Source organism: Gopherus evgoodei, chromosome 2 (assembly GCF_007399415.2).
Source record: "Gopherus evgoodei ecotype Sinaloan lineage chromosome 2, rGopEvg1_v1.p, whole genome shotgun sequence".
NCBI lineage: Eukaryota > Metazoa > Chordata > Testudines > Testudinidae > Gopherus > Gopherus evgoodei.
This window is the reverse complement of record NC_044323.1, coordinates 65,218,367-65,230,965: the sequence shown is the minus strand read 5'-3', so window position 1 is coordinate 65,230,965 and position 12,599 is coordinate 65,218,367. Positions and strand designations below refer to the sequence as shown.

Below are 12,599 nucleotides of genomic sequence, written 5' to 3'. Positions count from 1 at the left end.
TAAGATGACCAATCTGAAGTATCATTTTCATGAAATAAATAAAACATCTGGGTCTAAGGAGCTAATATAAATCTGTAATTTTGCAGGATCCAGTAGGTTCTTGACTTTGCTTGTGCTCTGAGAGAGAGGAGATTGTTACTCATATTAAACAGCCCTGTCAGCATGTGTTAAGAATTATACAACCAATGGATCTTAACACAGAAAGAAAACTACTTTCTGAAATACTATTCTTGGATGTGGCATAAAGAGTTACATGGAAATATATAATCTCAGTGGTTTTACAAATCTTTAAACCAGAAGCATTCCAAAGCTGTTCTTACCTTAAAATTGTGTGCTTTTTCATAGTTGAAATGGTTGTCATTTTGAGTTAAAGCTGCTCTTCTGACCAAAGAGGTGATCTGTGAATAGGCAAAGAGTTTCAGAGGTTGCCACAACAGTGCCCCTTTACTCCTGCCTTAACCCCCAATGCCACTGCCAGCAGCTCTTGACGTTTCCTTCCCCGCTTAGACTTGTGAACAACAGCACAATTTTTCTCATTTTCAAGCCACAGATCCTCAGAGAACATAGTGCTTGGATCCCAGATCTTTTCCCTGTCTTCCTCTGAGGCTGGGAGGCTTACTGTACTCAGGTTTGTCCAACTGCTTCTAATGTTAGACAGCAGATTTGAAGCAGCTGCAGCCCATTCTGCAGAGACCTCTGGCATGTGACTTGAATGGGCTGTCTTGTGTGATGGAAGGAGCTTCTGCATCTGAATAAGTAACGGCCTGTTTTGTGCTATTTCTTAAGGCAGACGTGTGCCTGAAACAATAGTCAGAATTCATGTACTGAACAAAACTCCCCCTCCCCTGCAGCAATGGTATCCAGCGAGACACTGAAGAAATACAGGCAGGGAGACAGCTTTATGGCCTCATGCCACAAGAAATTTCAAAGGAAAAATCACTTCTAGTTGGTAGCATGTTTTAAAAAAAATGTCTCTGATGCTGCATCCAATTACACTCAGACCTGGAGATTTATGAGCCATTCTGGTCTGAACACCAATGGATTAAACCCTTTAAACCCTGATGATTGTTTAATCTTGCAGGGCTAAAATCTCTTCTTTTTCATATCCTGTGCAAGTGAAAAACCCAGTAGCACTCCAAAGATTAATAGCATTTCTGTGGCATGCATTTTGCTGGGGTCCACTTAGCAGAGAGCAATTAGATCACATTCAGTAAAATTTGGAAACTAAGCCCCCAGCCATTCAATCTGATCACACAGGGAGACCCTTAGCGCGTGCAGAGGCCCATGGAAGACAACGGAGCTCTGCAGAGATGCAAGGGGTGCATCCTGCACAGATCGGATGGCAGGTCTGGGGCCTAAGTGGCACCAGTCCAGCTGTTTCCCCACTCTAGTTTCTGTAGTATATATGTTTGGGAGAAAGGATAACGTGGTTAAAGCCTAGTACAGGGAATCTAATCCCATCTCTGCCACAGCCTTCTGAATGACCTTGGGCAGGTCACAATCTTTTCATTTCTGTTTCTCTATCAGTACAATGAGGATAATAGTTACCCACCTCACAGGGATATTGTGAGGCTTCATTCTCTAGTGTCTGTAATGTGCTTGACATGCTCAGAGGGAAGGTACTACAGGGGTGGACAATATTTCCAGGAGAGTTGCCTCTGAAACTGACGAGTATATCCCTGCCACCTTTTGTTTCTGCCTGTATGCCTATTCTTTTCCATACTTGAACCCAAAGACAAAAGCAAATTAAATGATTTAAACGGACTTAACTTTTGTTAATTTGTGAAGCTGTTTCTTCCTTTGGCTCTACCCACACCCCAATCCCTTAGACATCCTAGGGGGTTCATCTAATTTACTGACTTAAAACAATACCACCACATAGTTTACATGCTCTCAGTAAAAATTATGCTATCCTGGTATGAAAGCCCTCAGGGACAGATGGTCAACCATCAGTAAGATGAGGCTGTGTAATTTCATACAGTGCCCTACTTAGGGCATTTAACAAGTTCTGTAACCTGCAAAATCAGCTTTTCAAATGTGACATGATGTAGTTGTTTCTGTCCTGAATGTACTTCTCTTCCCTTTCTTTTCCACGTAATTGGCAGCATAACTCTCTCTCTCCCCCCCCCCTATCAGATTTAGAAGCCTTGGTAGTGAGGCCATGGCTACACTGGCACTTTACAGCACTGCAACTTTCGCGCTCAGGGGTGTGAAAAAAACACCCCCCGAGCGCTGCAGGATACAGCGCTGTAAAGCCTCAGTGTAAACAGTGGCTCCCAGCGCTGGGAGCACGGCTCCCAGCGCTGCAAGCTACACCCGTAGAGGATATAGAGTACGTGCAGCGCTGGGACCACACTCGAAACTTCAAAGCGCTGCCGCTTTGTTTAGAACTCCCTGATCAGCAGGGAGTTCTAAACATGCTGCATTGATATTGCTCAGCCCTGAGGTGTTGTCTGGTGCTGTTCTGTACATCCTTCAATTAATACATACTGTTCACTGCCAGATCAGAAATCAGAGTTTTGAGCGCAAAAAAATCTTCTCCGGTGGATCAGCTCTTAATCAGACATTTAGTGTTTTAGGACAGGATGTACAATTTGATGCATGTATCTAGCCCCAGCAGACATTAGAGGCTTAGATCCAGAGGAATGTTATACCTGTCCCAACTATCTTCAGCATCTACTTCAGGGAATCATGTTAACACTCATTTAAAACCTGTTCTTGCTCCCATTCAATGAGGATAACAGTGATCTCCTCAGAGGGATAGATGTCAATGGGAGCAGGATAAGGCCCTTAGGAAAGAAAGCTTAGGACATCAACACATCACTTCAAGGCTTTTGTCCTAAACATCAGCATATTATTTCAGCACTTCAGCTTCAAATCAATTCAAATTTATCTGTTACTTTGACAGAGAAAATCATAATCCAGTAACTAAGTTTGGACATTTTTTCAAAACACTTACCTAGCTATGAACCCTCAACGTAAACATGAAATAGTTCCTCTCTGATATCCAGCGTGACTGAATCAAGGTCAGAGAGGTCAGCTTCCTCATAATACTTTAGCATTTGCATTGATGCCACTGGACTGATAAAAATCCCATTATATAAGATTATTTTTACATAACATTGTGGATGTGACACTCAAACTACAGGATTATGATGATATAGTGTATATCTTAAAATAGCTACATATTTTACTTTTAAAATACATACATTACTTTACTTTTAAAATATTACATGTCATCTTAAGGACAGACATAGTATCTAATGGAAATACGGGCAGTTCTCATAGGATTGTTTAAACTAATTGACTTAAAGAAGGAGAACCAAGATAATCCAGTTCATGTGTATGTCTAGGGCAGATCAGTATTTGTTATTTATTGTATTTGAAATCGTATTCATCCACTAGGTTGCTTTATCACCATACTGATGCCTTTGTCAGGTATGTGTTTACAGGTATTTGTATAAGAGGCAGGTGCACAGTAAATGCATTCTCTTAACAGGCTTGATCATATGAAGCCACACTAGATTCAATATCTAACAAAGGATGCTGAAAACTGATCTGATTCAGGGCACAATACTATGGGACACAAATTTTCCCCTCCCCCCTACTTAAAGGACAAATAGCAGCAAAATCAAACAAGCTGAACTGTTCTCAAAGTAATGAACCTTGATGCACCATTCCTTCCCCATGCCCCAATGCAGTCCAAGAGTTCAAAAGCAATTCATTTTATTCATTCCCGCCACCCTTTCTTTTTAAAAGATCTATTGTACAGGACATTGTGTCAGCTAACTTAAAGAACATTTCTTGCTAAGGCTAACATACCTCTGGCTAACATGGAGGCTCCTGATGGCTGAAAATATGTTGCTAGTTTTAACAAAATATTTACATTGATAATCGAAAACCAAATGTAAGATGTGGAGAGGATCAGGGGATCTCCATGGAATGTAGGATTTTAGCTGCTTAGTCGCTCAGTAAGCAATGTGCATTGTACAGTAAGTTGGGCATTTACAGTACAGTAAATATCACTAAACCAGAATTAGATAGCAAGGGAAGGGAAAACATTGTTTAGCTGTGACAGCATTTTCAGCCTGTCTTTTTAGAATGAGATTATTGAATGATTTGAACTGAATCCTCCACAAAACATGACTAACTTTGTTTGCTAACAAAAGGACTTGAGGGGTTAAGAATAAATATTTATAGAAAAATCTTCAGTTTGTGTTGTTGTTGTTGCATAAATTCAATTTTAGCTGTATGGGCAGCTCTCAAGAGTTGCTAAAAGTAAAGGCCAGGCTGAGGCTCATCCTGCATGCCTGTGCAGGGGAATAAAGGAGCAAAAAATGCCTTGCTGTCCCCCTGCACCAGATAGCCACACTGTCGGTAGATGCATCGGAGGGAGAACAGCTCCCATGGGTCTGCTGCATCTCCCTCTACAGCCCCATGCAAGTGGATGGGATAGACAGGCAGGGGTGGGTTAAGTGGGGGAGCCCTGGCACCACCCCTAATCTGCTGATGGGCATACTTTGATTCAGCTATAAGGCTGGTGCAGGCCTTGGAGGAAGAGATGAACCAGAAGGCAGATCATGCTTCTCTCTGGGCTGCTGGGGTGGCACAACTACTTCTTGCTCCATGCCCAGGTATTGTGGCAAATCCACAACTGAGCCCTTAATAAACAAAGTGCTGCCTGTTTCCTCACTGGTGTGATATGCTCCACAGCACACAGAATGGTACATTCTCACCTGACAATCACCAAAAAGACAATGTGGAGATGACACACAGTGTGATAATCTTGCAAACTGCATTGACTTTTTTTCTAATTTCCTCCTTAAAGAGTTCTGCCTGTGACACTCAGAGCAGCCATCTCAAAAGAAGCATGAATGCTACAGCATTCCAAGTGCATTGTTAATAAGCCACAAGTCACAAAGGAGCCCAGGGAAATGGTCGTGAGGTCTACTGAATTAAAGGCTGTGTTTACAAAATATTAAATCAGTACATTGATCCTACTGCAAAAGAGAATGAAAGGAGAAAGTTAAAAAGAGGGTTCTGTGTTGTTACAAGCTCTCCATGAGAAACAACGGTAGACATTGAGCCAGGGCGGCTCTATGTTTTTGCCGCCCAAGCATGGAAGTCTGGCAGCCTTCAGCAGCATTTCTGTGGGAGGTCCGCTGGTCATGTGGATTCGGCGGCAGTTCTGCGGGTGATCTAATGGTCCTGCACATTCGGCGTACCCGCTGCCGAATTGCCGCCGAAGCCGTGGGACTGGCGTACCTCTCGCAGCAACGCTGCCGAAAGCTTCATGAATGCCTCCCAGACGATGACTGGCAGGCCTCCCACCCCAGCTTGCCGCCCAGGCATGTGCTTACTGCGCTGGTGCCAGGAGCCACCCCTGCATTGAGCATTACATGATGTACATGGGGGTGCTTCAGGGCCTGGTCCTGCAATCTTCTTAATAATATAAGAAACTGTTACTCTCACTGAGGGTCACCAGGACTACTTGTGTGAGTAGGGATTACTCGTGTGAGTGAAGCTTTGCAGAACTCAGCTCCAAGTTAGGAAAGTAGAGCAGAGTATAAGGAACTTTGTCTGCTGCTTTTTTAAATCAAAGCAGAACATACTTTTCCAATATTTTTGATGGAAGTTTCCATCAGAAGGGAAATAATTTATCTGCATACCAGCTAATCTAGATTCCACCAGTGCTGTGTGATGAGCACAAAACAATACTGAGGAAATAACTATGTAGTCAAATATTGTGGCACTGAGAACATGATCAGCTGATGCCCTCACTTATGGTCCTTTTTATTATATTATTTTTTAAAGCAAAACTCCTCCTGAAATCAGTAAAAATGTTGCCTGAATGCAAGACGCTCTGAGCTCCTCTAGGCTGTAAGCTCCCCTTTAAAGGATGCAATGTTGTAGCGGATTCATACACATAACAGGTCAACAGGAGCTCCATGAGTGAACATTTGCAAATTCTACCTTGTGTAGAACTGTAGGAATGGACTTAGGTTCTTCAACATTAAGATACTTTTCTGGGCCTGAGCAACCAGCCAAAAATTTGGGATCTTGCAGGGTGTTCCGTTTGGAGCAGAAATTTACGATGGACTCAGGTACCAGGGATGCAATCTTGTTTGTTTACAAGGAATGTACAAAGTCCTGTTCCCCTGAACACGGGAAGATCAAAACTACAGGAGACTGTTCATCTGCTTACAACCCCAAGCCTCTCTCAGACACCCCCACACTATGCATGTCCAGGCTGTCTGTGTAGCACCCTTTTTATGTCTATTTATGTGCTATCTGCTTCCTTCCTCCCCTCTCTTTTTAACACCCCCACACACATATCTTACCCACACACCTCTAATTCAAGGCTTGCATTTTTATTTTTATTTTTTTGGTTGGGGACCACTATAAAGGAGTTTACCTATTGCATTTGGATTTTTTTCAAAAAGGTTCCCTCCCCATGTCACGAATCAGAGGAACTATCAATAATATATACTGAGTGCACAAAGCAGCAGACTAGGGCTGTGCCTTTTCCCCCAGTCCACTTAAGTCAATCCCCCTGCACTACTTTTCTCTGATGGCACAAGGAAAGAGAAGACTGGCTGTATCCCCCAGCTGAGGATTCCCAGGGCCTTGCGGAGTCCTCAACAGCAGTAGAGCCAGCAAGGTGAGCTTCTATGCCATCCTGCAGTCCAGGGCATACTAGAGGGCATGATGGTGCATTCTAGTTATGATGGGCTTGTGAAGGGTCCCTTGGGGATTGTTGCAAGCCAGTGCCAGTTACAGCAACCCTCTGGCTACTCTAACATGTATCAGGGCAAAGCAGAGATTCACAGAGTGCCTCCCCTTGCTTCCATGAGCATAATCTCAGCAAACCAGGGATGCTACCATTAATCTCCATCCGCCATCCTACTACTTATTTGACGTCAATGGAAATTTTGCATGCAAGAGGAATGCAGCTGCTCCAGCTGCAGGAAACATACTCCAAGAATTTAATCAAAATCTTTCCACACCTCCTGAATGTACAAGGTAGTGTGACAGTGATAGATTTCCATTTATATTCACTTCCCCTCTGACAGTACTCAATCCCACCCCTATATTTGTACTGATACAGCTATAGATACGGACCAGACTTTAGCTACTGCAAAACAGACCACACTTTACCTTTTGTATCAGAGGGGTAGCTGTGTTATTCTGGATCTGTAAAAGCAGCAAAGAATCCTGTGGCACCTTATAGACTAATAGATGTTTTGGAGCTGAGCTTTCGTGGGTGAATACCCACTTCGTCAGATGCATCACCCACGAAAGCTCATGCTCCAAAACGTCTGTTAGTCTATAAGGTGCCACAGGATACTTTACCTCTTGCAACTCTCAAATGAAAGACATACTCTTTATTAGAAAATTTGAATTAAGATTATTTTAATACTCCCTAATCTGATTTCTCTTAATATACTCTGATTGTTTTTCTCAAAACAATGTAGTGAAGAAAACTATGATAGCGAAAGATGAAATATTGTGGATTCAGGAGGAGACTAGAACAACCATTTCTAAAAATAATATGTGCTGTAAGCTTCTTATGTAGTATTAATGTAATACACAAATTTTGGAACAACTACTGGTGGGTACATTCTTAAGTGTGTGTGGTCACAACACATCTCCAATTAAAAAAAGGGCTAGAACTCTTTATGCTGCTATATAAATGTGTTGCTTATTGTTTTAAGATACATATTTATAACAACTATTATACTCCAGTAAGAGTCTATTATAGTATTTTCATTTCTAAGGTTTTTTAAAATAAACCATTGTTTAGTTCTTACAAACATTACATTAAAGTCTGTAGTCAGCACTTTGAAGGCATGATGTGTCATGTGTTAAATATTAATTAATCCAAAGAAGATTTCAGTACAGTATTTTCTAATCTAGATTGGTGACAAGCAAAATTCTCATTATAAATCTTATGTATATTATGGTTGTGCCCACAATTTACTAGGTACTGCCCACATATACATGAAGACATGGTCCCTGTCATAATCTAAGAGGAAAAGGTACAAGATAGGAGTAAACCACAATCATTAATATATTGATGTTTTTAAAAGAAAATAAATATTATCAAGACTCAAATGCCCCTCTAACTAGCCAATCCAAGTCTTGAAGATGGATCTGAAGGAGGAGAGTATATAAAGTATTACTATGCTCTTCTTGAGCAGCCCTGAAGAGCCACAAGATTAACATGTAACAGCAGGTCTATCCTATTTATTCCTGTTGTCTGAACTTCCTTTCCTCCCTCTCTCTTTTATCCTCTCCAATCCAGCTCCAACCTTGTCAAGGTTACTAATGACCTGGCCAAGCTGATGGGCCTGTTCTTTGTACTTAGTGCTTACTACCTGCTACCTTAACAGTGTTAATCACTCCTCCTCCCCGGGCTTCTGTGAGTCTCTCTTTCTCCTACCTCACAGATTGCTCCTTCAGCATCTCCTTTGGTGGGCCTAGATCCCGTCCCCTGTGTCAGTATCCCTCAAGGTTCTGTCCTCAGTCCCTTCTCCTTGCCTTTCTATATGGTTCCCTTGGAAACCCAATCTGCTTCTAGGGTTTCAGCTACCACTTTGATGTTCAGAACACCCAAATCTATCTTTCTGTGCTCAGTCTGTCTCCTTCATCTCCCAATCATCTCAGTCTCACATCTGACTGTCTCTGACACCTTCAATTCAATATATCCAAAAATAAACCTCCAATGTTTCCTCCCAAATCCTGGAGGGGGACTTTGAAACAATTTTAATAGAAGACTTTACCTTTGGGATCCCAGGTCATTTGAAATTGGGACTTTCTCACTAAATTTGTATCTGTACTCCCTCCTGCTCTCTATAGGGGCCCACAGCACATATTATTATGATTGAACTGTTATCCCGTGTACTGCATCGACTGAGTTAGACTGTAACCTCTTTGGGACAGGCACATTTTAAATTAGTGCATTTGTAAAGCAGTATACAATTATTGCAGCTATAAAAAATAAAAGTACCAGTGATAATTATTTCTGTAGTTTAACCAGAATCCAGATACAGTAGTTAACCCAAATTTAGCCAAAAGTCCTAGATGATCCTGTTATCCTATTGGCAATGTTCTCTAGAGGGGCCAAAGTTGTGACAGTATTTTCTTTAAATAACAGACATTTAGTATCTCTTTATACATCTTTTAAAGTAAATTAAGTAGTGCTTCTGTATTTTATAAGCTTGGACTAAATATGGAGGGAAGGATAGCTCAGTGGTTTGAGCATTGGCCTGCTAAACCCAGGGTTGTGAGCTTAGAGATCAGGGGCAAAAATCTGTCTGGGCATTGGTCCTGCTTTGAGCAGCAGGTTGGACTAGCTGAGGTCCCTTCCAACACTGATAGTCTATATTAAGTGTTAGTAATCACAGCTCCTTTTTGGTAGAATATATTTGGTAAATTTATGTTTTAGTGTTAGGATCCTTTAGGATAATTCAAAGTTGAAGTTGTCATGAGTAACAATGACATATGTCTTTGATTTGAAGAAGCCATCTAAGTGAGCGCCAGATCCTACAAGGTGCTGATAGTCCTCAATTCCCACTGAGCTAAATCACAGATCAGGCTCTGAATTACATCATTTCAGATCTATGACATCATGAGATATTTGAATAGAAATGAACTCAGCCAGCCAGAACATTAAAACAAGGGAGTTCAACAATAAACTCCAGTGTATATAGCTAACATGTCTGCTCAATGAACATAGGGACTGGATGTTTAACCTCATAGCTCACCACATATCCAAGAGTGCATATGGCACCATAAACACATCAAGTCATGCATTATTGCTTATGGGATAATTCTAACTTCTCTGTCTCAAGGGTCACAATGACCTAGAGCAGGAAGGACCAGTGCAACCATTTAGGCGACCCAGGCAGTTGCCTAGGACGCTGGGATTTGGGGGGTGCCATTTTCTTCAGCAGCGACCACGGGCAGCCGGATCTTCGGCTGCCCCGGTCGCCACCGGCATTTAGGCAGAGGGAGCTGGGGCAGGGGAGTGCGGGGAGAGCCGCGCAGCAATTAAAGGTGGGGGCGGCATGCAGGGGAACTCCCCATCCCAGCTCACCCCTGCCCCACTTCCTTCCCGAGCACGCTGTGGCTACTTCACTTCTCCCGCCTCCCAGGCTTGCGGCACCTAAGCTGATTGGGGCCGCAAGCCTGGGAGGCGGGAGACGTGAAGTGGTGATGGCATGCTCGGGGAGGGGTGGAGCAAGGGTGAGTTGCTTCATTTCTCCTGCCTCCCAGGCTTGCGGCGCCAATCGGCTTAGGCGCCGCAAGCCTGGGAGGCGGGAGAAGTGAAGCAGCCACGGCGTGCTCGTGCTCATGCGCGGAGCAGGGGTGAGCTGAGGTGGGGGTGGTGATCAGGGCAGAGGGTGGAGAGCTGCTGCAGGGGTGGAGTGAGCGCCTCAGGCTGAGGGGGGAGCTGCTGCGGGGTAGCGGGGGACAAAATAGAAGTTTCGCCTAGGACGTGAAACATCCTTGCACTGGCCCTGAGAGCAGGGGTGGCCCACCTGTGACTTCAGAGCCACATGCGGTTCTTCAGAGCTAATAGCAGCTCCTTGTATAGGCACCAACTCCAGGGCTGGAGTCACAGGTGCAAATTTTCCAATGTGCCAGGGGGTGCTCACTGCTCAACCCCTGGCTCTGCCCCCACTCCACTCCACCCCTTCCCACTCCCTCTCCTGAGCCTGCTATGCTCTCGCTCCCCCTCCGAGCCTCCTGCATGCCACAAAACAGCTGATTGGGAGGTGCAGGGAGGGAGGGAGGGAGGAAGGGAGGAGGGAGGTGATTGGCGGGGCTGCTGGTGGGTGGCAGGGAACTGATTGGAGGCTGTTGACATATTACTGTGGCTCTTTGGCAATCTACATTGGTAAATTCTGGCTCCTTCTCAGGTCAGCTTGGCCACCTCTGCCCTAGCGGTAGGCATTATCGGACAGTATCACATGGCTTGTAATCATCTGTTGGCTGTGACATAGACAATGAAATTTAAAATGTAAATTTCCGTAGCTGAAGAAAAACTTTTCTTTATTTCACTTTCTTGTCATAGCAGTTCTAATATTGTATTGTGATGGGGGGAATAATCTTCCTTCGGGATGAGACTAAATTAATATTGAGGCCTAATTCTGTAGGCTTGTTTTGAACAGTGTGTGCCAAAGTCAGTGCTGCTGTTCATGCTGAGAACCAAAAGTCCAGTCTTTGTGGGTTTATGACAAAATGAGGAGGATAGTTTTCAGAGAAGTTTCCCAGAAACCACATAGCCAGACAAAAATAGCCAGGAAATTCTGAGCCACTAACCACTCATCAGAGTCTGCTGACCTCTGAAAGGACTGCGTAAGTAACTTTGGCAGAGCTGCCTGAATGGAAAACCTGTTGGGGCATTCTCTGGAACTAACAGCAAATATGCCATGAGTTTCCCCCTAGAGCAGAGTGAGTGAACTTGAAGGTCATAAATTGAAGAAAAGATTGATATAAAGTGAAATAGCATAAATAACTTGCTGAGACTATATGATTTGGCAATCTATAAAACATAGTTTATCAGGAGATGATTCTTACAGGTCTTATCCCTTATGGTCCTCACTGGGAGCTGAGAATGATTCGCGCCTTGAAGCATTCAGTGCTATGTGATTTTGTTTTCAGCTTTTGCTATTTTCAGGCTATGCATTAGACACAGAAAAATGTCAGCCTTATTCTTGTAAACACTTATAAGAATGTTAATCTACCCAGCCTACATAGATTGTGGGGTCATCATATAATACCAAGGGTGTGAACTAGAAATCTGTTTATATATTTTTCATCATGTTATCCATTTCTATTCTGTTTTGCTGCTCACATTTTTTCCACAAAGTCTTGCGACTTTTTCTTGTAATAAAATTACAAACTATGCAGCCAAGTACATGGTGACATCAACTACACATACAAATTAGGAGATGAAGTGGACAATTGGTGGAGAGCAGAACACGATGCATCAGAGACACAGAGAACACAGCTGAAAGGAGTATTGTCATCAAAAGCAATTTAACAAACCTTAACCACTACACTTGACAAAACGAACAGTTTCAGATTAATAGATTCATGTCTCTAGAGAAAGGGAGAGGAGGTTAGTTTTGCTGTAGAATCGTGTGTTTTCTGATATGATCACAACCTGCTGTTTCAGCATGTTTCTGCGGCCTGGAAACTAGGGGAGGGCCATGGGAAACTGTTTTGCCTATGTGTAATTTTAAGTCTGGTATAGAGAAGACAGGCAGATGTAAAGCCAAGGGTTGCACTATTATTCTGGGCCTATTCCTCTGCCTATCAGCTTCTGCAGCTGTGGTTGTCATGTGGCCTGCCTGCGTTCTGCATCTATAGACACTATTCTGTGTCCAAAGATGGATCCCACTGCGGTGGCTGCATATGGTGTTTGTAGCTTTCCATCTGTGGAATCAGACTCAACCCAACCAGGCTTCACTGAATGTTTTCCCTGTGCCTGTGGTAAGGAGGAGACTCCTTCCTAGATGGCTGTTAACCAAGGAGATGCAAGGCTTCATGCTGTAGCTCTGGCAGATGGCTTAAAACTGGAATTCAGC

At 43.3% G+C, this 12,599-nt stretch overlaps 1 protein-coding gene across 1 annotated transcript in view; it reads right to left on the bottom strand.

Moving 5' to 3' along the window:
- The window catches only part of CHN2 (chimerin 2), a 207,454-nt gene that overhangs the window by 45,810 nt on the left and 149,045 nt on the right, over positions 1-12,599 (bottom strand). The window contains 1 exon segment of the mRNA XM_030550857.1: positions 321-398. Coding sequence (XP_030406717.1) covers positions 321-398 — 78 coding nt within the window.